The sequence below is a fragment of the Pseudorasbora parva genome, chromosome 6 (assembly GCF_024679245.1).
Source record: "Pseudorasbora parva isolate DD20220531a chromosome 6, ASM2467924v1, whole genome shotgun sequence".
In the NCBI taxonomy this organism is placed as follows: Eukaryota; Metazoa; Chordata; class Actinopteri; order Cypriniformes; family Gobionidae; genus Pseudorasbora; species Pseudorasbora parva.
In genome coordinates, this window is record NC_090177.1 from 51,859,970 (window position 1) to 51,885,156 (window position 25,187).

General features: G+C 44.9%; 1 protein-coding gene and 1 pseudogene across 1 annotated transcript in view; one reads left to right on the top strand and one right to left on the bottom strand.

The window, feature by feature from the left end:
- The window catches only part of LOC137079577 (cytolytic toxin-alpha-like), a 146,869-nt gene that overhangs the window by 26,060 nt on the left and 95,622 nt on the right, over positions 1-25,187 (top strand). The window contains exons 2-3 of the mRNA XM_067447521.1: positions 14,469-14,581; positions 14,708-14,756. Coding sequence (XP_067303622.1) covers positions 14,492-14,581; positions 14,708-14,756 — 139 coding nt within the window. The 5' untranslated portion in view covers positions 14,469-14,491. The remainder of the gene's footprint in view (positions 1-14,468; positions 14,582-14,707; positions 14,757-25,187) is intronic.
- On the bottom strand, positions 2,932-5,874 carry LOC137079574 (uncharacterized; annotated as a pseudogene).

The following is a 25,187-nucleotide window of genomic DNA, read 5'->3' on the forward strand; positions in this document are numbered from 1 at the left end:
CTACTGCCCCTTTAAGACCCTTATCGCTTTCTCGACTGTATGTTCACTTAAGGCATATTCAGACTATGTCTGCTTGGATACTCATCAAGATGGACATGTTGACATCGGCTATTTCTTGTGTGAGTTTGTCCGTTCAAGCGCAAGACTTGAAAGAGAACTCAATAGTTGCGCGCTGAGAGATGTGCATGTGCGCGCTTTCTGATGACCGCACAGAGACAAATCTTCTCACATCGCGATCGCACATGAGTTCTTCATCGCGTCTTCTGGCTCTACACCCGTATTCATATTCGAAGATACGGCAGCACTCGCATGCATAGAACAAAGTTTACACAGAGAGACCGTTTGCCCACGTTTTTCTTTTATTATCGCTGTTGTTGGAATGTACAACTGAGGAGCCAGCACGTGTATCCATCAACAGAAACATACATAAAGCATTATTTTCAAGTTACAACCCATATTAAAGATGTGTCATCAGATGTGAGATGAACCGCGATGCAAGTCCGTGCTGAAACCTTTTACGCCGCACCCGCGCACCCCTGTTGGGAAACACTCCATTAATCTGACGCACCGCCATCCACAACATGCTTTAAATAGACACATAGCAGGCCTAATATGACTTTAAATTAAGATGGTTATTATTGGCACAATGTTGAGCTACAAAACAAAGAAGAAAATATTAAAATATTGGCGATGACACGAAAATATCTCCAGAGACATCTGAACCCGGCTTAAGTCGCGATGACCTGTTTGCAGCTCGTGCCATTTGAAATTAATGTCTTTCTCTTCCTAATGGTAAAAAAAAAAAAAAAAGTTCCTGAACCGAATAACATACAAATCAGCTGGTGTTCTTGCGCTGAAAACCCCCTGAGATGATTAAAATTGACGTTTCACGAGTTCACACTTACATATAATTATATAGAGTAATATAAATGCGTATATGGCGTGCTGTCCGGGGGGAGGGATTCAAGCTCGAACTTGGCCCGAACCCAGAGTACCCCCCCAAAATGCTGAGAGCATAGGACAGCCGCCTGGCTAATTACCCCCCAAAAAGCTGAGCTTGGCGGGCTGGCATTCGGGAAAGGGCCTGGTTGCTTGACCAGGGGGCCCCTGAAGTTGGTTTGGTGTGCGTAGGTGGTAGATTGTCTAAAAGAAGAAAAACGGGAAAAGAGAAATATGAGAGAAACAACAACAATAAAACATTTCCTTACTGCGTGGAAACTTTCCACTCTTTCACGCTACGTGGAAACTTTCCACTCTTTCACGCTACGTGGAAACTTTCCACTCTTTCACGCTACGTGAAAACTTTCCACTCTTTCACGCTTCGTGGAAACTTTCCACTCTTTCGCGCTGCGTGGAAACTTTCCACTCTTTCGTGCTACGAGGAAACTTTCCACTCTTTCACGCTGCGTGGAAGCTTTCCACTCTTTCGCGCTGCGTGGAAGCTTTCCACTCTTTCGTGCTGCGTGGAAGCTTTCCACTCTTTCGTGCTGCGTGGAAACTTTCCACTCTTTCGTGCTGCGTGGAAGCTTTCCACTCTTTCGTGCTGCGTGGAAACTTTCCACTCTTTCACGCTGCGTGGAAACTTTCCACTCTTTCGTGCTACGAGGAAACTTTCCACTCTTTCGTGCTACGAGGAAACTTTCCACTCTTTCGCGCTGCGTGGAAGCTTTCCACTCTTTCATGCTGCGTGGAAGCTTTCCACTCTTTCATGCTGCGTGGAAGCTTTCCACTCTTTCATGCTGCGTGGAAGCTTTCCACTCTTTCGTGCTGCGTGGAAGCTTTCCACTCTTTCGTGCTGCGTGGAAACTTTCCACTCTTTCACGCTGCGTGGAAGCTTTCCACTCTTTCGTGCTACGAGGAAACTTTCCACTCTTTCACGCTGCGTGGAAGCTTTCCACTCTTTCGTGCTGCGTGGAAGCTTTCCACTCTTTCGTGCTGCGTGGAAACTTTCCACTCTTTCACGCTGCGTGGAAACTTTCCACTCTTTCACGCTGCGTGGAAACTTTCCACTCTTTCACGCTGCGTGGAAACTTTCCACTCTTTCGTGCTACGAGGAAACTTTCCACTCTTTCACGCTGCGTGGAAGCTTTCCACTCTTTCGTGCTGCGTGGAAGCTTTCCACTCTTTCGTGCTGCGTGGAAGCTTTCCACTCTTTCGTGCTGCGTGGAAGCTTTCCACTCTTTCGTGCTGCGTGGAAACTTTCCACTCTTTCGTGCTGCGTGGAAGCTTTCCACTCTTTCGTGCTGCGTGGAAGCTTTCCACTCTTTCGTGCTGCGTGGAAGCTTTCCACTCTTTCGTGCTGCGTGGCAACTTTCCACTCTTTCGTGCTGCGTGGAAGCTTTCCACTCTTTCGTGCTGCGTGGAAGCTTTCCACTCTTTCGTGCTGCGTGGAAGCTTTCCACTCTTTCGTGCTACGAGGAAACTTTCCACTCTTTCACGCTGCGTGGAAGCTTTCCACTCTTTCGTGCTGCGTGGAAGCTTTCCACTCTTTCGTGCTGCGTGGAAGCTTTCCACTCTTTCGTGCTGCGTGGAAACTTTCCACTCTTTCGTGCTGCGTGGAAGCTTTCCACTCTTTCGTGCTGCGTGGAAGCTTTCCACTCTTTCGTGCTGCGTGGAAGCTTTCCACTCTTTCGTGCTGCGTGGCAACTTTCCACTCTTTCGTGCTGCGTGGAAGCTTTCCACTCTTTCGTGCTGCGTGGAAGCGTTCCACTTTCTTTCGTGCTGCGTGGAAGCGTTCCACTCTCTTTTGTGCTGCGTGGAAACTTTCCACTCTCTTTCGTGCTGCGTGGAAACTTTCCACTCTCTTTTGTGCTGCGTGGGAACTTCCCGGTGACTCGCTGAAAAACTTGAAAGAACAGCATTTGAAAGAACAGTGTTTGACTGGGAGATTAATTGCTTCATCCGCTGGGCCGGTGGGCGACCCGGAGGGTTTTAGCTGATAAGGGTTTGGTGGGCTTTTTTGATGTGGAAACGGTTGGTCCTGATGTAACTTTGGAAAGCATCTGAGGACCATCTCCCGAGATCTTGGATCTGCTGTTGGGAGAGGCCTTTTTGAGCTGCTGTGGTTGCAGCACCAATGCGGAATGAATGACTTGAGAAGTTTTTTGCTGGGACACCTGACTGCTGGAGAACGGATTTTAGATGTTTTTGGAACCAAAAGCGTGTCACGGGTTTGTTTGATTCGTCTGTGAATAGAGGTTCCAGGGGAGATTTAGCTTGGGAATTTCTCCATTGGAGATAAGCCAGAACTGACTGGCATGGATGAATTGCTGATGAGAAATTAAACATGTAGATAAAATGGCCTTTTTTGTTTGGTCAGTCTTACTTCGCTTAATCAAATAGGAGATTGTTTCTCCATCTAGTACTGATAAGTCTGAGGTGGTGGGATGGCTTTTGGGGTCGAATTTTGATGTGATAGCGAGTTCTGAGCATCTGAGAAACCCAAAAAAGGCTAGGATAAACATGGCATCGAGTGTCCGGGTGGTATGGAGAGGTTAGTAGCCTGTGCGGAGGGTACGGATACATTTGTTGAGGATGTCTAGTGTTATGGGTTCTCTGGTGTCAGGACGGGTGGGCTGAGATTTTTGAATCCCTTTGATCAGGAGGGAGGTTTGTGAGTTATTTATCTCCTGAGAAGGAGCACCATACATCAGTTTGTGGAAAAACTGAATGCCGCTCAGGTAACCTTTAATAGACCCAACTTGGAGGCCTTTAATGGTATTGAGGTAGGAAATAAACAAGGTGATTGAAAGGAGAGTGAAATCGGGGAACGGTATGTTGTAGGAAATGTGGAATGCTCTGAAATTTCTCCAAGCGGTCACGTAGGATTGGAGGGTCCTAGGAGACACCGCTTGGAGGATGGCGTTGAGCGATGCGTTGAGGAGGGGTTTTAGCGGGTGGGTTACGGGAATATTAGTTGCGAATAGTGAGGTACTGGAGTTGGGAATTTGTCCGCCTCTGGAGCCAGCGTCCTGAATTTCTGAAACAAAAAACGAGACAGGGAATCAGCGATTTGGTTCTCTGATCCTGGGATGTGTTTAGCAATTATGATAAACTGATCACAAGCTGAAATCCAAGTGAGGCGCCTTAGAAGTGGCATCATGGAAGGAGCATGGGAACGACCTTTATTTATGCAATGCACTGTTGCGTCGTTATCGCAATGCACTAAAATACTTTTAGTGGCCCACTCTTTCCCCCACAGGAACGCCGCTACTACGAGCGGGTAAAGTTAGAATAGCGCTGTGGAATGTGTTATGTCCTGGAGCTCCGGTGGCCAAGGAGAAGCAAACCAGTGACCTTGATATAATCCACCAAACCCGATTGAGGGGGCGGCGTCTGTGAACAATTGGATGTCGATGGGGCATGAAACGAGGTTGCTATAAAAAAAATAGATAAGCCGTTCCATTGGTTTAGGAATGTTAGCCATAACTTGATTTCGTCGCGACATGCTTGAGTTATAGAGATGAGATCCTCTAGCGAGTGGACGGAGGATGCGAGTGAGAGGAGATGCGATATGAAGGGACGACTCTGCGGAATGATGCACATGGCGAAGTTTAAATGGCCGAGCACGGCTAGAAGTTCGCGTTTTGAACAGTTGAATTTTTTGAGGAGAGTAGAGGAGACGAGAATTATTCGATCGATTTTCTCTTTGGGCAGGGATGCCTGGAATTTGGTTGAATCTAGATCAATACAGAGGAATTCAATGGATGTAGAAGGGCCCATGGTCTTCTCCTGTGCTATGGGAATTCCGAACTCCGAAAAAACGCAACATCAAAAGCAGGGACAGCAGACCGTTCATCGGCACCAGAAAAAAGTGCCACGTCAAAAGCTTCATATTACGCTTGACTATAATATATGGTTTGGTTTTTGATATTTTAGTATTTCTAACTGTAGCTATGACACAGTGGTCACTGATGTGGTTTGCAAATATGGAAGCAGTTGAATACTTATGAGGAACGTTAGTTAAAATTACATCTAATAGAGATGATTTTTCCAGGATTTTAAAATTTGGCCATGTGGGACTGTCGACAATCTGGAAGAGATTAAGTGAATCACAATTAGCTCTAAAGTCATCAGATATTGGTTGTAACCAATTCCAATGTAGGTCTCCGAAGGTTACTAATTCCTTAGAGTTAAAATCCGAGAGGAGTTGCATTAAGGAGGGCAGAGCACCGTTAACAGCTGAAGGAGTCCTGTAACAACCAATGACCGTTATACAAAGTGATTTAGAGATTTCAAGCTCCAATGCTAAAAATTCAAACTGTTGATATTGACCGCAATACATTAACATTGCGGCGTTAGCGATAGCAGCTGCAAGGGAGGCATTGTAGCCGGTGTCAATCGCTTGCTGTGGGTTAGCACTGCAACAATGGGGCTGGATGTGGGGTTAGGGGGTGCCCACATGTCGCCGTGTGTTGTGTTTTTACTGATTGCATTGCACAGTGAGAGACTTTTGGCTGAGTTGTCTGCCCACAGTGCAGGGATATTGTTCGTTGTGATAATGTCATTTAGCTGTAGGTCATTCATGACCTGGGGGCAGAAGGCATCAGAGTCTTTGGATAGCTGAAGTGTGCAGCGTAGCGAACTTGAACTTGGCTTTGGGGCTGAGGCTGTGTTTTCACAGTGTGCTGCAGGGGGTCCCGTGACCTTTGTGACCTGGCAGTCGGGCTCTGCGGGAGTTCCCGTGACCTCTGTGACTTGGCCGTCTTGCTCAGACGATGTGTGTGTCTGAAGGGGCAGAGGATCACGCACTTGAGCCCAGACTTTCAGCTGTTTGAAGTCCAGTACGGGTTCGAAGCGGCCCAGCAGGTCTTTTCCGATGAGAAATGGATAAGTGTTTATCGGGGAGACATAGACGGGGTGTATCAGGTTCATAGGTCCAATTGTCAGGTGGATGGAAGCTACGTGCTTGAGCTGGATGTCGTTTTGGCTATACGACTGCACATTTAGCTTACAAGTGTGAAGGTTAAGGGTGCGATTTTGCCTCTGTGCTTCAAATCTGAGTCTTTCAAACAGTTGGGCGGATATAAGCGTGAGGTCGGAGCCCGCGTCAACTAGGGCTTCGAGCTTAAATTCCCTTTCCATAGTGATAGTTAGATAGAGTTTTCGAGCCATCCCCTTCTCGATTAGGTTTCCCAGGAGTCTTGGTGTGGGGACCTGTGTGTTGCCTGATAAGCCGTCTGGATATGTGTCAAGTGTCTCATTATGTGAGCAAATAATCAAAACAGCGCTTCCTGGTACGCTGGGCTGCCCCATGATACTGTCTTGTTTAGAGGCTGTTGCTGTCAGCTGTAGTGAGTGTGTGCTGCTGACGTGTGGGGGTGCAACAGTTATTACACTAGTCCGTGGTTGGGGAACAGTGTTCAGGGTGGATGATTCAGTTGCAGGAAGGGCGAGAAGGTTGATTTCAGGTATCATGTCTAGTCGTGCTGTACCTGGTCCGTCCTTCTTGTCTTCCTTGTGAGGTTTCTGTCGGAGAAACTCTTTTAGGATCTTTATGAGCTCTGTAACTTCAGAAGCAGCTACACTTTCTTTGCCAGACGTTGGTTCAGGTCTGGGCCTACCATTGTCCCGTCGAGAGTGGCCTCTTCGCTGGCTTTCTGGGCGAGGCGGGTCCCAGGATCCTTCAGAGCGATCGCTCTGGTACCGTGGACGGTCGCCATTATGACCACGCTGCCCTCTGCTGGCTTGGAGTGGTTTGGACTCTCTGTTGACGGGTCGTAACTGTGGTTCTGTTTGGCGCCCTCTAGGGTTAGCTCTGGGTGGTGCTCAGAGACAGGGCAGATGGTGGGCTGTTTTACAGTCTTTTCAGAAATGGTTTTCTGTTTGACGTAAGCTTTGTGAGCCAAGTCTCTTAACTGTTGCGTGCCCATGCTGCGCGGGCACGCCAGCACCCCCAGGTGGTAACTGATGGTAGGGTGCAGGTTTCGGAGGAAAAGAGTTTTGAAGTTGATGTCCTCCTCCATGCCTGGGTCGTTACGTGCCCCGAAGTAGGCACGTCGCAGTCTGTTATAAAAGTTCTGTGAGGTCTCACGTCGAGCTTGCTTGAGGTCCATGGCAGTGATGAGCCCCTGGTCTGACTCGGGGTCGGAGTACTCACGAATTAGAGCTTGTCGTAGATGCCAGTAGTCCGCTTTGATGGCCTCTGGTTGTCGATCCAGAAAGCTGCGTACGTCACGATTAGACGTGGCCCTGAGCAGGTACAGTCCGTCCCAGTTGTAAGTAAAAGTCTATATCTTTTAAGTATGCGTGGACGTCGTGTCCTCCTGCCGGGTCTGGGCTGAAGGTAGGAATATTTCTGGCCAGCTTGTCAAGGTTCTTTGAAGCTTCGTGGCTGTTGACCTTGACTTCCTGGAAGGGCGTCCTTTCCTCTGCTGCTGACGGGGATTCGTGGAGACTGGCGGGTGATCTTTTAAACAGGGGGCTGTCATCCCCCTTCGTAGCTCTTGCTTCGTGGCTAAAATGTGCGTAGTAACTGGTCAGGGGAAACTCTGTGTTGTGTGTTTCCCCCTTCCGGTAACGTTGCACTATATATGATTGTCTCAGTTCTCTTTGCACCATGTCAAGTTCATCTTTGAGCTCCTGTCTTTGCTGGATGAGCTCGTCGATCTCGGCTTGTGCCGATTGCAAATGTTTTGCATAGACTTTAGCTTTAATGTCTCTGTCTTTAAGTTCATCAGTGGCTCTCTCCAGGAGGGATTCGCCACGCCGAAGCTTTTCGTCGAGGTCTTTCCTGGCGTCTTTCTCTGACTGTACTCGTCGGTCGGCGTCACGACGGAGCTCCTCCAGGGTCTTTTGAAGTCTTTCTATTTCTTTTCTTTGTTCTTTGTCTGTTTCGTCGTCTTTCTCTGTGTCTAGAAACTGATCTAGACGAAGCTGGGTGAGGGCTTGGTCTCTCCGGGCCTCCTCGGCTTGAAGCTTTAGCGTTGCTGCCTCCTGTTCCAGGTTGTCGTAGCTCCCTTCGCTTAGACGTGCCTGTGCGATGAGGACGTGGGCGAGGCTTCTGAGGATCTTGGCCACTTCCTTGTTGGAGTAGCTGTGCGTGGGGTCGTGTGTCATCAGCTGGTCTAGCTCGGTGTCCAGTTGCTCCTGGCTCGGCTGCCCCAGACTTCCTTGACTGGTGGCCGTTAGCGCTTCCAGCCATGTCGTTAGGCGATCCCACGGGACGGCGGAACTGGGTGCACGGAACATTACTGTGGACGAGAGAAACACAGCACACACACACACACAGAGAGAGAGCCAATGCAAGCTTGTTCTAAGCTGACGAGCTATCGTACGGATAGCTGGGAATTTTGGCTAACTGATGTAAACAGTTAGATAATTAGACAATTTAGACAATTAGGTGGGCGGTAGCCCTGGGGGGTCACTTGGTGAACTGCTGCTCGGTCGTCCCGGGACTATCTAATTCTCCTTGGGGTCTCTTGGTGAACTGAAAGAAACACAATCGTGATAGTCCAACAGTGAGGATAGGAAAGAGCACAGTGGAAACAAACACAAGATGAATTGGTCTGTAATGAAAGGAATGTCAGCATGCGCGCCGGGAGTGTTAGGGAAATTAATAGGCTAAATGCTCAATATATACTAAAATTAGGCTTGTACTATGGGTTATCCCATTTAGCTCATCCGGGGTGAATTGAGGTCGCTTAAGTGGAAGATTAAATATCAAGAGTAATTTAGAAAAAGGCAAAAGTTTCTGTCAAGTAATGATAAAACAAAAAGCACTTTTGATACCGTTTGTAATTACCAGACTGAGCTTTATTCCCAATGGGAGGGGAAAAGAAAAACTTTTGCAGAGAAAAAAAAAAAAAAATTATAAAATATATTTTTTTTTAATTAATAAAACAAAATTTAATTGAAATTAAATTAAAAATAAAATACAAAAAAATTTAAAAATTATAAATAAAATTATAAATAAAATAAAATACAAAAAAATTAGAAGCTCAACTTAATTCAAATTACATTCAAAGCAAGTTTAAATGAAATTTAAATAAGCCTGTAAGGAAAATCAAATAAAAGAAAGCCAATCAAAAATCCTATCCTATAAGGATTAATCTCTAAGTGGGAGTTATCCAAACAAAATAATTAATCAGAAAGGGCGTAGGGATTTAGTGTTGCGCTGACTTAACAGGGTATAGCCACACGGTGGCGTCCTTCCTTCCAATTGGTCCGTCTGTGATTTAAACCTAATTTCACTTTGAGTTAGAGGAAGTTATGTTTCTTTTTAAACTTCAAATTCGAATAAGGGTGTTTAATCAGCGAGAAAGGAGACTTGGTTGTTGCTAGAAAAATTGTATAAATGAAACTGTGTACAACAGTAAGCAATAAACAATTTATAGGCTCAAACTTATTTTGTTAAGGCAGAATCAAATAGCGGAGAGTGAAACTATCCGAATTTATCCACACGATGGCGCTATTGCGCCCGCCCTAGACTAGAGTTAGTTAGGCGGAAATGCTCACCAGATGGCTTTGTCTGGTTTTAGAGTCGCCCTCTGGCGTTCTGCAAGCGGCGTTGCAATTTTTGAGTCGCCCTCTGGCGTACTGCAAGCGGCGTTGCAATTTTTTGAGTCGCCCTCTGGCGTTCTGCAAGCGGCGTTGCACTTTTTGAGTCACCCTCTGGCGTTCTGCAAGCGGCGTTGCAAATTTTTTTTTTTTGAGTCGCCGTCTGGCGTTCTCTACACTTTACTTGCTTTTCCAATCGCTTAAAAATGACTCTGGTGCTCTAGATGCACGAGCAACGAAACGGGTGAACACAGGAAAATTACCGTCTGCCTATTCACGCCTTTACATGGACTCCAATAGACATTTATCAATATGGCTGACGGTTTTCAGCATCTCTGATTCAAATGTTTTAGGTCTCAGGTCTTTGGTTAGCTAAGCCAGACTTAAACCAGGAGTTATCGTTTATCTTAACGATATAATAATTTTTCTGAGGCCTCTTATTGTACAGGAGAGTCTCGCCCTGTCCCAATCTTCCGCACAGATAGAAACTTTCCGTAGTTCAGATCAAGCGGGATAACGCAACGTACGTGTCTACAGACTACATCAAAATCTCATTATTTTGATGGAACACATAATATATTGCTCGAGTCAAATGTATGGGTTTTCTACAATACATTTGTTTGGAAATCACGCGGATAAACCCTATTGCGCCTACGGCTGCAGAGGTTTTCGGAGATCACGCGGATTTTCGTACCGTTCATATTTTCATTAATATAATCCGGCTACTTCAACATTTCTCAGCATCTGTTTATGCTTGGGTTCGCTTTGCGCGGTACCCCACAATTCACAAAACAACACCAAAACAAAAACGAAACAAAAACGCGCGTGCAGGTTATTAATACCCCAAAAATACACAATGAACAGAATATGAATATCGTTCACACATACACAAACGTTTGAAACTTGCCCGGTAATTTCTCCACCAAATAAAATGTAACGACAATGACTTATGAGTTTAATGTCTCGGGGAATAATTAACTCAAAAGGGATTTAATATTCAATATTCATGAATTCATGAATATAATTTGCTAGTCGTTCAGTATTAAAATTTTCCGACAAGTAACCCTTTACGGAATTGCTTGAAATTATCCTACTAAGTTTGTCCTGCAAATTAGTTATAGACTTTTCAAATCAATTCTCAATAAGGGATTACTGCTTTACGAGCGCATAAGAAACATTAACTTTACTGATCAGGATAAGTTCAATATTTCAAATGGTCATACAGTTTACTTTACTAACATAGTAGCATAAGCAGTTAGGTAACGTTAGATCGGAAGTTTCATTGACTTTGTGTATGTGGGAGAACAACAGACTCAACTCATTAAATGTCTTTCGGAGGTTTAATAAACACAGACTAAAAATAACACTACGATTCACACAGAAAGTACACACTAAATATGCATCAAGATAGTAGAAATATAGATATTAACGAAAGAATACATAAAAGAGAATAATGAATAGACTGAAATTAGAGAGAGATAAAAGAGAGAGAGAGATGAGAGAGATGGGACAAAGAATTAGGGGTAAGAAGCAGCTTTCCTTCAGTTCATCAAATACAACCTTCACGGAGTTAACTTGTCCCAACGGGAAAATAACACACCCTCTTAACAGCAGTTTGAATTTGGAAGATAATACTTGCTCTAGTTGTGGCTTCTCGCGTGTGTGTCCGTGTTCCGATTTCAAATGCCCTGCGTGTCCGGTGGTTCTTTCCGAGGTCGAGAGGGAGCGGCTGGTTGCTTTTAGGGATGCTCCGTGTTCTCCTTCTGAAGAATGCCCTTGGGGCTAGTAAGTTGATGAAGCGAGGAGAAAAGGATTGTTGAAGATTGGATTGTAGAAGAGAAGGTTTTTGGAAGAGCTGAGGCCTGTTGGCCCCATAGTGTGGTGGGCCTCGGTTTCTGGTCCCACACAGCACATGGCTCTGTGTCTGGAGCCCCTCCCTGCTTGGGGGGGGGACGTGGTGGTTCAGCCAGGGAGAGAAGACAAGAGCATTTCGGAAGAGGAAGAGATTTTCAGAAGTGTAAGAGAGGTAAGAGAGAGGGAGGGCATCCGAGCACGTCCCTTTTAAGGGTCTGGAAGTAGTCCCACCCTCAGCAGATTTTATGGCTCTTTGTTTCAAAACTTGAATCAGTGGGTCTCTGACCATTCATATTCTAATTAATGCAACAAACACACACTGCATTTTCTGAATAAGTGATATACATGGAAGTGTAAGTCGTGAAGTGAGCATTAATTTGATAGGAGACATGACATATATGAGGTTATCTGAACTAGTAATTTGTTAAGACAAAGATAAAAAGGTGCAAAATACCATACAGAAGAAACATTTTACAAGACAGTTATGTGTTTACATATAATGTCCTGGGGTGCCTATTTGAGGTAAAAGCGTGTGTCTTACAACCTTTAACTCTCTGTGTATGGAACTTTTCATGTGGCCAAATTCTTTTGGGCCGTAAAACTTCTTATCAGATGGTTTCCAGGGTAACGGAGAATCTTTCTCTGTTGTGTTGGGGGAAGGTCTGTTACTAAGCACAAAGCATTCAAAACATATTTGTTAAATGTAACTGGCGATTGGGTGTTTGATTCGCCTGAGTCGCTACAACATGATACTGGTTTTTGATGTAGATTGCTACACCCCCACCTCTATTAGGGCGGTCAGTCCTAAAAACATTATAACCGCTTATATTGATTACTTTATCTGAAACCGATTTACTTAACCAGGTTTTAGACAAGACAGTTACATCGCAATCTGTAGAGTGAGCCCAGATACGCAACATGTCCAGTTTAGGAACAAGACTGCGTACATTTAGGGCCTATAGGGGTGTCTGGGTCTGGGTTTGGCTGCACATTTCCTGACATCAACAGTAATAAAGCAATTAGACATTTTATCTTAACTGATTTCTTGTACAATTCATTGCTTCTACTTTTAAAATGAGAGTAATCATGGAGCACACAAGAGACAGTGGTAAAATTGTCATATAACATCATGAGACTAGACAAACAAACCAAGTCAACGGTGTCAGAAGGGAAGAATAAGCAACATGTGACATTTAGTGAACAGTCAAATGCACACGTGCCCTTATGTGAATTACATGGCATTGGGAACGCTGGACTGGAATATCCATTCCAGTGATAGGTATCCCCAGAGATAAATAAGGACAATGAGAAAATAAAACAGAGAGGCAAGGAGCAACCACTTGTTTCTCTCCATATCCGTAACACCACTCAAAAAAGACAAAATATTACTTAAGAATCAGGTCAGCAATAAAGAAGTCCAATATGGGTGATCTGTTTTCTCTGCAGCGACCAATGATGTTACATGTTGTCACTTGTAAACAGGAAGCCCAGTGAATGAAGCAGTGCTGCGGGTAAAAGAGGTTAATCAAAACCAGACGTCTCTATAACATCAATCTATCTCTTAAAAACCAGCCGTAAGAACAAAGAAGCACTTTCCTTCATTGTAGGGAGATCAAGCCCATCAAACTCCGTGACACGTCTGCACTCGAGCTCAGTAGATAAGTAGGCTCCTGGCACCAACCAGTCAGCATGAAACAGATCCTCCAAAAACAATGCAGTTCTAGGTAGATTTCCGTGCCAGCTTGATGGTTCAGACTGGGATTTTATGGATACCGTGTGTTTGCAGACAGCACTGCTAGGATTAGCACAATGCTAGTACACTGAGGATATCAGACCTTATCTAAACTATACGGATTTGTGTCATCAAACAACCGTAGAGTATGACAAATACCAACTCTCCATTATAGTTATATTGTAAAAAAAGCTCTTAAAATTATCAATTTGCTATTTTCCCCTAAACAAACAAATATCAATCACAATCACAGACATGCTGCCATCTTGGAGTTAGGGGGAGGGTTTTTTTTTGTTTTTTTTGTTTTACAATAATAATATTGCCCCTCCTGCCTATGTCCAAATAATTGATTTACACACATTTAATAGCCCATTCATTTCAAGCCAATACGTTTATTACACAGTTATGTTATACAAGCATTACATACCACCAGAAAATACAAATTATATTCATATAAATAGATTAGTCTATGTGGAAATTTATTTTTCTTGTCTTCACCGTTATACTTAAGGCTTAACTGATGCAAAATGCAGTGCATCACAGATCACATCATGGTCATCTGTAATGTATCTGTTTTACACTCTTTGACCACCAGGCGGTATTGTGAGCAAATGAAGCCTCAAGAAATGAACCCTTTTGTGAACCAATTGACTGAAAAGTTTCAATGCTTCATGAGGCTTCATCTCGCCACCACTACCATTAAGTATGAAAATAAAGCTATTCAAAATACATCATTCAGTGGTTATAATCAAACATTACTTACAATTGAGCAGCAAACAACTAAGCTTCCCAACAAGGCTGAGAAGGAACACAAAGCACACCATGCTGTCCTCTATCTTCTTCTTCTTCTTCTTCTTCTTCTTCTTCTTCTTCTTCTTCTTCAAGTTTATTGGCAGTTGACAAACAACGAAATGGTGTATTACCGCCACCGACTGGTATGGAGTGTGGAACAAAATGACACATGCTCTCCTTTATATTCTATTCCATAAATTACTCTATCTTACTCTACTACTTCCTCATCTTTTAACCACACCAAGGGAGCACACTAGGACCCCCTGGTGTTGAGGATGAAAACTACAACCACTAGAACCGTGTACAGTTCATGACACTGTTACAACACATGGAATGACAATCAACCAAACAGGTTTAGCTTTGAACTAAATCCGGTACAATACATGGAATAGAAACATTTAAGTTAGAAATTGTATATGGTCCTTGTTGTAAAGTAAAGTAAAGTAAAGTAAAGTAAAGTAAAGTAAAGTAAAGTAAAGTAAAGTAAAGTAGTGCACAATCAGAAACAAACAAACAATGAGAACTAAGGCAAATGGTGAGACAAGGTCGTATTATGCATCTCCTTCACTGACCTTTATTGACATTCACACAGGTCTTGTTATTGACAATTCCAAGATGGCGGCACTTATGATGTCCCTGAAGCCGCCGAGCTGGATCTACTGTACATGTTTATGGCTGGCAACCATAGCTGTGATGAATGCACAGGTAAGTCCACTCCCTCAGACAAAATGTGGAAGTGTAGCCAGATGTAATGCATGAGATTAATTATTTTTTTGTATTTTGTTTTGATTTATTTGATTTTTATTTTATGAACCATTCTTACAAAAATAGGAAGTGATAAAACCCAAACCTGACATCAAAGGAAACACAAACTATCCAGGTAAGATTAAATTACAAAATTTGAATGTGTAATCAACAATATCGCAGGGATAGATTGAAAATCATTAGAAGGACACATTTTCTCAGGTAACATACAGGTCCTTCTCAAAAAAATAGCATATTGTGATAATTCATTAGTGATAAAGTTCATTATTATTTTCCATAATGTAATGATAAAAATTAAACTTTCATATATTTTAGATCCATTGCACACCAACTAAAATATTTCAGGTCTTTTATTGTTTTAATACTGATGATTTTGGCATACAGCTCATGAAAACCCAAAATTTTAAAATATTAGCATATTTCATATTTCATTTATATTTAAAAAAAAGAAAAGTGTTTTTAATACAAAAAAAGTCAAACTTCAAATAATTATGTTGAGTTATGCACTCAATACTTGGTGGGGAATCCTTTAGCAGAAATGACTGCTTCAGTGCGGCGTGGCATGGAGGCGATCAGCCTGTGGCACTGCTGAGGTGTTCTGGAGGCCCAGGATGCTTCGATAGCGGCATTAAGATCATCCAGAGTGTTGGGTCTTGCGTCTCTTAACTTTCTCTTCACAATATCCCACAGATTCTCTATGGGGTTCAGGTCAGGAGAGTCGGCAGGCCAATTGAGCACAGTAATACCATGGTCAGTAAACCATTTACCAGTGGTTTTGGCACTGTGAGCAGGTGCCAGGTCGTGCTGAAAAACCAAATCTTCATCTCCATAAAGCTTTCCAGCAGATGGAAGCATGAAGTGCTCCAAAATCTCCTGATAGCGAGCTGCACTGACCCTGCCCTTGATAAAACACAGTGGACCAACAACAGCAGCTGACATGGCACCCCAGACCATCACTGACTGTGGGGACTTGACACTGGACTTCAGGAATTTGGGCATTTCCTTCTCCCCAGTCTTCCTCCAGACTCTGGCACCTTGATTTCCCAATGACATGCAAAATTTGCTTTCATCCGAATAAAGTACTTTGGACCACTGAGCACCAGTCCAGTGCTGCTTCTCTGTAGCCCAAAAGTGTCTTGACCTGGGGAATGTGGCACCTGTAGCCCATTTCCTGCACACGCCTGTGCACGGTGGCTCTGGATGTTTCTACTCCAGACTCAGTCCACTGCTTCCTGCTTCCGCAGGTCCCCCAAGGTCTGGAATCGGTCCTTCTCCACAATCTTCCTCAGGGTCCGCTCACCTCATCTCGTTGTGCAGCGTTTTTTGCCACACTTTTTCCTTCCCACAGACGTCCCACTGAGGTGCCTGGATACAGCACTCTGGGAACAGCCTATTCGTTCAGAAATGTCTTTCTGTGTCTTCCCCTCTCGCTTGAGGGTGTCACTGATGGTCTTCTGGACAGCAGTCAGGTCGGCAGGCTTACCCATGATTGCGGCTTTGGGTAATGAACCAGGCTGGGAGTTTTTAAAAGCCTCAGGAATCTTTTGCAGGTGTTTAGAGTTCATTAGTTGATTCAGATGATTAGGTTAATAGCTCGTTTAGAGAACCGCTTCATGATATGCTAATTTTTTTAGATAGGAATTTTGGGTTTTCATGAGCTGTGTGCCAAAATCATCAGTATTAAAACAATAAAAGACCTGAAATATTTTTTTTGAAATATTGGAGTGCAATGAATCTAAAATATATGAAAGTTTAATTTTTATCATTACATTATGGAAAATAATGAACTTTATCACAATATGCTAATTTTTTGAGAAGGACCTGTATGTAACCCGGTTCCCTAAGAGGTGAGTGAGACACTGTGTCATGATATTGATGCTATAGGAATGCCTGCTGAGGAATCGGTGTCTGAAGCATGTGTGCCAAAAAACACACCAATTCTGAGGTTCGGGGACATTGTGGGATGTGTCAGCGATACCGTAAATGGGCACATTTTTCACAGAATACCCAGATTCTAATTGTCTGAAGTCAAGTCAACTCAAGTCACCTTTATTTAAATAACTCTTTTCACAATGCCGATTTTTTTCAAAGCAGCTTCACAGTGTTAACAGAAAAATATTGCAACAGAATTTGATTCGGTGGTACAGGCGCTCTGGAGAAAATAGTAATATCATTGGCTGATTTCAATTAACATATAGTGTCAATGCAGTTCTGGCAATATTACAGGTCAGATGTCACATTAGATCAATATATTCATAAGATTATTTGGAAGATTGGAGTCGTCGTGCCAGAGACAGGTTTATTATGGATGTTGTATCGATGCCGACTTTACAGGGAGAGTTTAATGAATACATCTCAGCAGACACTCCATGATGCGCTGGCCATATCCAGACTGCAGTAAAGGGTTAGTCTGGTTAAATATCCACCTGTATAAATATTCTTGATAAAATTGCACCACTAAAGCCCAGGCGCTCCAAACCTAATTCTGAACCGTGGATTAATGATTTAACTCGAGCAGCTAGGCAAAAGTGTAGGAAAGCTGAATGACAATGGAAGAAACATAAATTGCAGGTTTTTTATGATATTCTAAAGGAATGTTGGAATAATTATCAGAGAATTGTTCAAACTGAAAAGGCTAAATACCTCTCTGATGTTATTGATAAAAATGGCCATAAACCTCATGTTCTTTTTAGAACAATTAATTCTGTTCTTCATACCCCCCAATCTATAATGTTGGAAGAATCTACTGTGGTTTGTAAAAATTCCTCCTTTTTTGTGGAAAAGATTACCACTATTAGAGCTAGCATTTCACCTCAAGCCTTTGATCCTTCCATTCCTATAGAGTGTGCTGCAGTCCTCAATGAGTTTGAGCCCGTTTCCATCTTGGCCCTAAATGATATTGTTACACATTTAAAACCTTCAATTTGTCCCACTGATATCATCCCATCACGTATTTTAAAAGAGGTATGAAACACTATTGGACCACACATTTATGCAATCATAAATAGTAGTCTGACTTCTGGTTATATGCCACTTTGTTTTAAAGAGGCTGTGGTGCCGCCCCTTATCAAAAAAAACAAAATCTGGACACTTCAGTCCTTTCAAATTATCGCCCAATTTCAAAACTTGCTTTTGTGTCCATGATTTTAGAGAAGGCAGTCCTAGTGCAGTTACAAGCCTATTTAGATCTGCATGGTATTCTTGAGGTGTACCAGTCTGGTTTTAAAGCATTTCATAGTACAGAGACTGCACTTATAAAAGTTTTTAACGATATTTTGATTTCAACAGATTTTGGAGATTTCACAATCTTGATGCTTTTAGATCTTACAGCAGCGTTTGATATGGTTGACCACAGTGTTCTTATTTAGCGTCTCGAGCACAATGTGCGGATTAAAGGCACTGTATTAAAATGGTTTAGATCATCTCTCTCAGCGAGAGTGTTTAAAGTTGGGTATGGGGGCTCTACTTCACCAGGAGCACCAGTGTCATGTGGAGTTACTGCAGGGCTCTCCTCCCTTTATTTGCTTCCTTTAGGTTCCATCTTAAAAAAAACATAACATTAGTTTCCATCTGTATGCAGATGAGTTACAAATCTTCCTGCCTATAAAACAAAAGGGTGAGGATTCGATAAAAAGGCTGTTAGAGTGTTTTTACGAAATCAAAGCATGGATGGCTTTAAACGCATTACATTTTAATGAAAGTAAAACTGAAATTATGATTTTCAGGCCGAGCAGTTTTATTAGCACCTCCAAATTGGACCTGGGACCCCTGACGCCCTACGTAAAGTCTATGGTAACAAACTTTGGGTAAAGATGGAGACCTAGAGAAACAGATAAACTCTGTTGTAAAAGCTAGTTTCTTTCAACTTAGGCTACTTACTAAATTGAAGCCATTTGTATCTTTCAAAGATTTGGAGAGGGTTATACATGCTTTTATCACCACTCGCCTGGATTATTGTAATGCTTTATATATAGGAGTAAACCAGGCTTCTCTTTCTAGATTACAAATAGTTCAAAATGCTGCCGCTCGACTCCTTACAGGAACCCGTAAACAAGAGCACATTATGCCTGTTCTTGCCTCTCTTCATTGGCTACCTGTTTGTTTTAGAATACAGTTTAAGATTTTATTGTTTGTTTTTAAATCTCTTCATGGTCAAGCCCCTACTTACATAGATGATCTACTGAAGATGCATGCTCTTCTAAGGTCATTGAGGTCTGCTGAACAATTACTCTTATCTGTTCCTAGAACAAGACTAAAAAATAATGGAGATCAAGCTTTTTCAGTCGTGGCCCCTAGGCTGTGGAATGATCTGCCTATGCATGTCAGAGAGGCTCTGAGCCTTGACAGTTTTAAATCAAGACTTAAAACTCACTTTTATACATTGGTCTTTAAACCAGCATGAGAGTTAATTTCTGCATTTTATTATTTTAGTTTGTCAGTTGTTTAAACTGTGTATATATTTTTTTATTTTTTTTGTTGCAATTATGTCAGTGTCCAGCACTTTGGCTAACCTCGGTTATTTTAAATGTGCTTAACAAATAAATTTGTATTGTATTGTATTGTGTAACGTACCAAATCAGATAAGACACATTAAAACTTCTTGCATTAATGTAATATGAGGTTCTCGTCGCCGGGTTCTCGACCCCCAGCGGTCACGGTTCTTTCCACGCATGCGCAGATTCCTTGCTTCAAGACAACGTAAATTTTACTTGATTTTTTTTAAGTAGCTTCATGTACTTTATTAATTTGTGTTGGATGTCTGTTGGATGTAAAATTGTGTACATGTTTAGATTTTACTTAATACTCTATAGTTCCCTATATCGAGGGAACTTCGCACTGCGTCGAAACAACGAATTGGGGGATACTCCCTAAGCATGAACAAGTCTGAAGTATGAATGAAACTAGTCCAATCCTTATTGGTCACACGTCATGATGTAGATGTGACGGCATACCCGGAAGCTATAAAGGGGAGCCCGGCGCATTGTAGCGTCAGTTATCACTCTTCAGCATAATGCTCTGTGTGTGTGTTTGAACATTGTCTGTCTATTTATTGTTGTCTGTCCCCCAAAAAAGATTATTTATACAGTAAAAGAGACCTAAGTATTCAAGAAATATATATATAAAAGAGAAATGTCGAATACTGAGTTTAAGAGGTGCGTGCATCCGTGTCCCCACTACATCTCGGGAACGGACACGCACTCTCTATGTGTTCAGTGCCTGGGCGTTCAGCATACCCAGGCGGCTCTCGAGGGAGCCGCCTGCAGTCACTGCGAGCTGCTGACGCTCAGGGTGCTAAGGTCTCGGTTGGCGGTCTTTGATGAGGCTGGCCAACCACGCGAGCCCCGTGGTTCTGGGCCTGCGTCCACCGAGGCATCGCGCCGTCGCAGATCATGGGGCTCGCAGCTGGACTTATCAGCGGAGATTGAGACTGCCGAGGCACTTTCTCAATCTTTCTCTGATAGTTCAGAGGTTCTTCCATCTCCTGCGAAAAGCCCGCGAAGCGGCTTCTTCCCCCGGGGTGGAGAACCCGATGTTGATCCTCTCCGGGTCCGAGGATCTGAAAAAGATCAACATTGAGGCGGGTGGAGCCGCATACATGTCACCACCACATCCACCCGCCCAAGAGGAGCTTAATGAGGTACTGACTCGTGCCGTGGCCAAGTTAAACATCGATTGGCCACCAGAGAGACAGGAAGTCCAGCCATCCAGCAGGCTGGACGATTGGTTTCTCTCGCGCCGGGCTCAGTTACCTCACCGGGGCTTGCCATTTTTTCCGGACCTGCACAACTCGTTGGAACTCTGGAACAGACCATACTCCGCGCTCATATCCAACCCCCCAGTATTAGATTATGCAAATGTTGTGGGTGCGCGCGAGGCCGGCTACGGGACGATGCCGCGGGTGGAAGATGGTCTCGTGCGCTATCTGTCACCCGAATCGGCATCGTCCCTAAAAGCCCCGGTACTGCCCACCAAGCCATGCAGGGACACATCGGCGTTGGTGGGCAGGGCTTATATGGCGGCGGGTCGGGCTGGTAGCTCTCTGCAAACGCTTTCGATTCTGCAGGCGTACCAGGCCGACCTCCTAAAAGAGTTAGACGAGGGAGAAGGCCCCTCCCCTGAGGATATCTTAGAACTCAGGAAGGCCTCTGATCTGTCTCTCCGCGTTACCAAGGAGACGGCCCGTGCCATCGGCCGCTCCATGGCCTCAATGGTGACGGTGGAGAGACACCTATGGCTAAATCTGTCGGGGATGAAGGAGAAAGATAAGACGTTTCTCCTAGACTCCCCGATCTCACCTTCTAGCCCATTCGACGATGCCGTTAATTCGGTCGTCGACAGGTTTCAGGAGGCGAGGAAACATTCAGCGGCCTTCCGACAGTTCCTCCCTCGTCGGCCAAAATCAGGGAAGGCTGCCACTAGTGGGCAACCTCAGCCGTCAGCCAGCTCTTCGCACCACCAGGTGCAAAAAGAGAGCGTCGCCTCTAGAGCCCCTCCTCCGGGAGCCTGGCAACAGAGGCGGCGCTCTTGCAGCAGGCTTCTGACCAGAAGGGCTAGGACTTCTGAGAGCGGTCCCCCTCGCGCGAGAACAACTGAGGTTGTCTCTCGCGCGACGCTCTCGATGGGAAAACGATGTGGTAATCCCGCCGTCACAGACGCTTCGGGCCACATCGTTTTGCCTCAGACACGTTACGTTTCAGTCGCCTCGAGTGAGACCTGCAACTGGGCGGGATGAGTGTCTAAATATCGAAAATCCTGCCGGGCATCCGCTTCAGGGATCGAAAAACGAGACTCAAGTAACACCCGAGACCAGCCTCGAGAGGCTGATTCACTTAGTAGATCATCTCGGCGCATGGAAATGCCTTCCGAATATATCCACGTGAGTCCTGCGTACTGTAGAAATAGGGTACAGACTGCAGTTCGATCACCCCCCTCCAAAGTTCAACGGGGTTACATGGACTGCAGTGGTGCCAGAGAGGGTTCGGGTAATGGAACTAGAAGTAAAATCCTTGCTGGCAAAGGGGGCCATAGATTGGGTCCCACCGTCGGAGAGGGAGGCCGGGTTCTACAGCCGGTACTTTATAGTTCCAAAAAAGGATGGAGGGCTTCGGCCGATTTTAGATCGTATTTGATTTTTAGAGGTATTTGAACCGGTCTCTGAGGACTGGTTCGTCACGATAGATTTAAAAGATGCCTATTTTCATGTCTCCATCCTTCCTTGCCACAGGAAGTTTCTGAGGTTCGCTTTCGGGGGCGAAGCGTACCAATATCGAGTGCTTCCCTCCGGTCTAGCTCTTTCCCCTCGCACATTTACCAAATGCATGGATGCAGCTCTGGCTTTATTGAGACTTCAGGGCATCCGGGTACTAAATTACATCAACGACTGGCTAATACTGGCCCAGTCGTTTGAGATGGCAGTTCAACATCGAGATGTAGTTCTAGCACATATCCAACGCTTGGGGTTGAGGCTCAACACAAAAAAGAGCGTATTGACGCCAGCCCAGAAAACGACTTTTCTGGGGGTAATATGGGATTCGGTTTCGATGCGGGCGCAACTTTCCCCCGCACGAATCAAGACCGTTCTGGCGATAGTCTCAAAAATAAAGCTGGGCCAATGTATCACTGTGAAACACTTTCAGATAGTGTTAGGGCATCTAGCAGCAGCGTCCAACATCATTCCGTTCGGCCTGCTACATATGAGGGCCTTACAGTGGTGGCTGAAGACCAAGGGGTTTTCCCCCAGAGGGAACCCATTCCGTATGATCAGAGTCACGCGCAAATGCCTTCGGGCTCTAGGTGTATGGAAGAAAGCTTGGTTTCTGTCCCTAGGGCCAGTCTTGGGAGCATCATGTTGCTGGAAAACCTTTTCAACAGATGCTTCCCTTACTGGCTGGGGCGCGGTCATGGAAGGCCGCTTTGCGAGGGGTCTCATGGGAGGACCGTCATTCGACCTGGCACATAAACTGCCTGGAAATGATGGCGGTTTACAGGGCTCTCAGGAGTTTCCTCCCGGAGCTTCGCGGGCACCACGTTCTAGTCCATACAGACAATATGGCAGTCGTGGCATACATAAACCGCCAGGGGGGTTTGAGATCGCGCCCACTATGCAAACTGGCGCATCTCATTCTCCACTGGTCACAAGACAAACTGTTATCCCTCAGGGCAATGTATATCCCGGGGATACAGAATCAGTGGGCAGATATACTATCGAGACAAGGGCTGAGGCCTGGGGAATGGCGGCTCCACCCAGAGGTAGTGGAGGCGATGGTCAGGAGGTTCGGCCCAGTGGAAGTAGATCTGTTTGCATCTCAAGAGACGTCCCACTGTCCACTGTGGTTCTCCCTCACGCACCCAGCCCCGCTGGGGTTGGATGCCTTGCTACAGACGTGGCCGAGGCGGCGTCTGTATGCATTTCCCCCCGTCGCTCTGCTCCCAGGGGTCCGGGAGAGAGTGCGGCAGGGACCTTCTGTCACAGGCAGGGGGCACAATATTTCACCCCCGCCCCGAAATTCGGAACCTCTGGGTCTGGCCCCTGAGGGGGCCAGGTACCGAGACAAGGGATTGCCAGCAGACGTTATAGAGACCCCACTTAGCTCTAGGGCCCTGTCTACTAGGAGATTGTACAACCTCAAGTGGAATGTCTTCGTCACTTGGTGTAGAGAACGTGAGGTGGACCCAGTTAACTGCCCAGTGGCTTCAGTATTGGAGTTCCTCCAAGATCGTTTCTCTGCAGGGCTTACCCCATCCACACTTAAGGTGTATGTGGCAGCTATTGGAGTATGTGGCACTCCGTTAGGTGATGGGCCCTTGGGTAGGCACCATTTGGTTGTACATTTCCTTTGTGGGGCACGAAGAATGAGACCTGTAGTGCGTACCAGAGTTCCAACTTGGGATCTGGCAGTGGTTCTCGAAAGGCCTGGCCGAGGCCCCCTTCAAGCCACTAGAGGCAGCAGAACCTAAAAATCTCACGCTTAAAGTGGCGTTCCTCCTAGCTATTACCTCTCTCAGGAGAGTGGGAGATCTTCAAGCCTTGGCCATCACGTCAACCTGCTTGGAGTTTGCCCCGGGAGGAGTAAAGGCCGTACTGCACCCTAGGCCAGGCTATGTGCCTAAGGTTCCGTCCAGTACGGTCAGATCATTGGTTCTTCAGGCATTTCATCCTCCGCCCCACGTGACGGCGGAAGAAGTGAGATTGTTCCTTTTGTATCCAGTTCAGGCCCTAAGGATTTATCTGGAAAGGTCAGCTCAGTGGAGGAAATCAGACCAGCTGTTAGTGTGTTTTGGCTCATCCAAGAAAGGGCTGCCTGCATCAACCCCTACTATCAGTAATTGGATTGTGCAGGCAATAGCTTTGGCATATCAGGTGCGCAATCTGCCTTCACCTATTGCCTTGAGAGCCCACTCGACCAGAGGCATGGCTTCCTCGGTGGCCCTTCTGTCCGGAGTCCCTATGCAGGACATCTGTGAAGCGGCCGGCTGGGCTACTCGGCACACGTTCATAAGATTTTACAGTTTACACCTCCCTGCGACCCCCGGTGGCAGGGTACTCCAGTCCTAATTGTGCCTGTTCTCCAGCTCACAATAGGGCAGGCGTATCCTTGGTGTAGCCTAGTGGGCACTCTTTCCCCAATTTGTCGTTTCGACGCAGTGCGAAGTTCCCTCGATATAGGGAACGTCTCGGGTTATGTATATAACCCTTGTTCCCTGAGAGGGAACGAGCACTGCGTCTCGTCGCCACACCGCGTATCGCCTGAAAGTGTTTTACTTCATCGCGATAGTTTCATTCATACTTCAGACGCTAGATGACGCAGATGCTTAGGGAGTATCCCCCAATTTGTCGTTTCGACGCAGTGCTCGTTCCCTCTCAGGGATATATACATAACCCGAGACGTTTTCACTTTTACAAGATTATTCTAAGCAAAATATGCATAATTTTTCTTGTTTTATTTACTTTGCCATAAAATCATTTTTTACAGTGTAGGGAATGTGTCGTGTTGTATCGCGTCTCCTCTTGCGCATCTAATGTAGACAGGAATGCTTTCGTTTTTTAGTGTGCTTGGTCAGTCGTGCCAGACAGTGAAAGGTGCCTGATTATTAATGATGGATGGCGAATTCACCGTGTCAAAAAGACAGAAGCCCTCTGATGCAGGGAATGTAAGGAATAAGGGGACAAAGACAGAGTTAAAGTGATGAATGAACAGTTTATCTAATTGCATAGTAAAATACGAATGTTCGCTTATTAATTCCAGTTATTTTTTCACATTTTCTGTCTGATCTGATTACTAAAAATCAGAATAGACCTTGTGTTCTTTTTTCCACCATTGACTCAACTGTGTTACAGTTTTTGCCCATTGCTTGAACACATTTTGCAAAACTTCGCTCATTGGGCCAAAACTCTACACACAAGTAAACATGACACAACACTGGGAAATATACCATTCACATCTGTGTCAAATTGATACACACTTGCATCATATAAATACACTTTCAGATCAGGGGGAACACACTAGTCTACTTTATAAAACACTGCAGTCTTTAGTTTTCACTG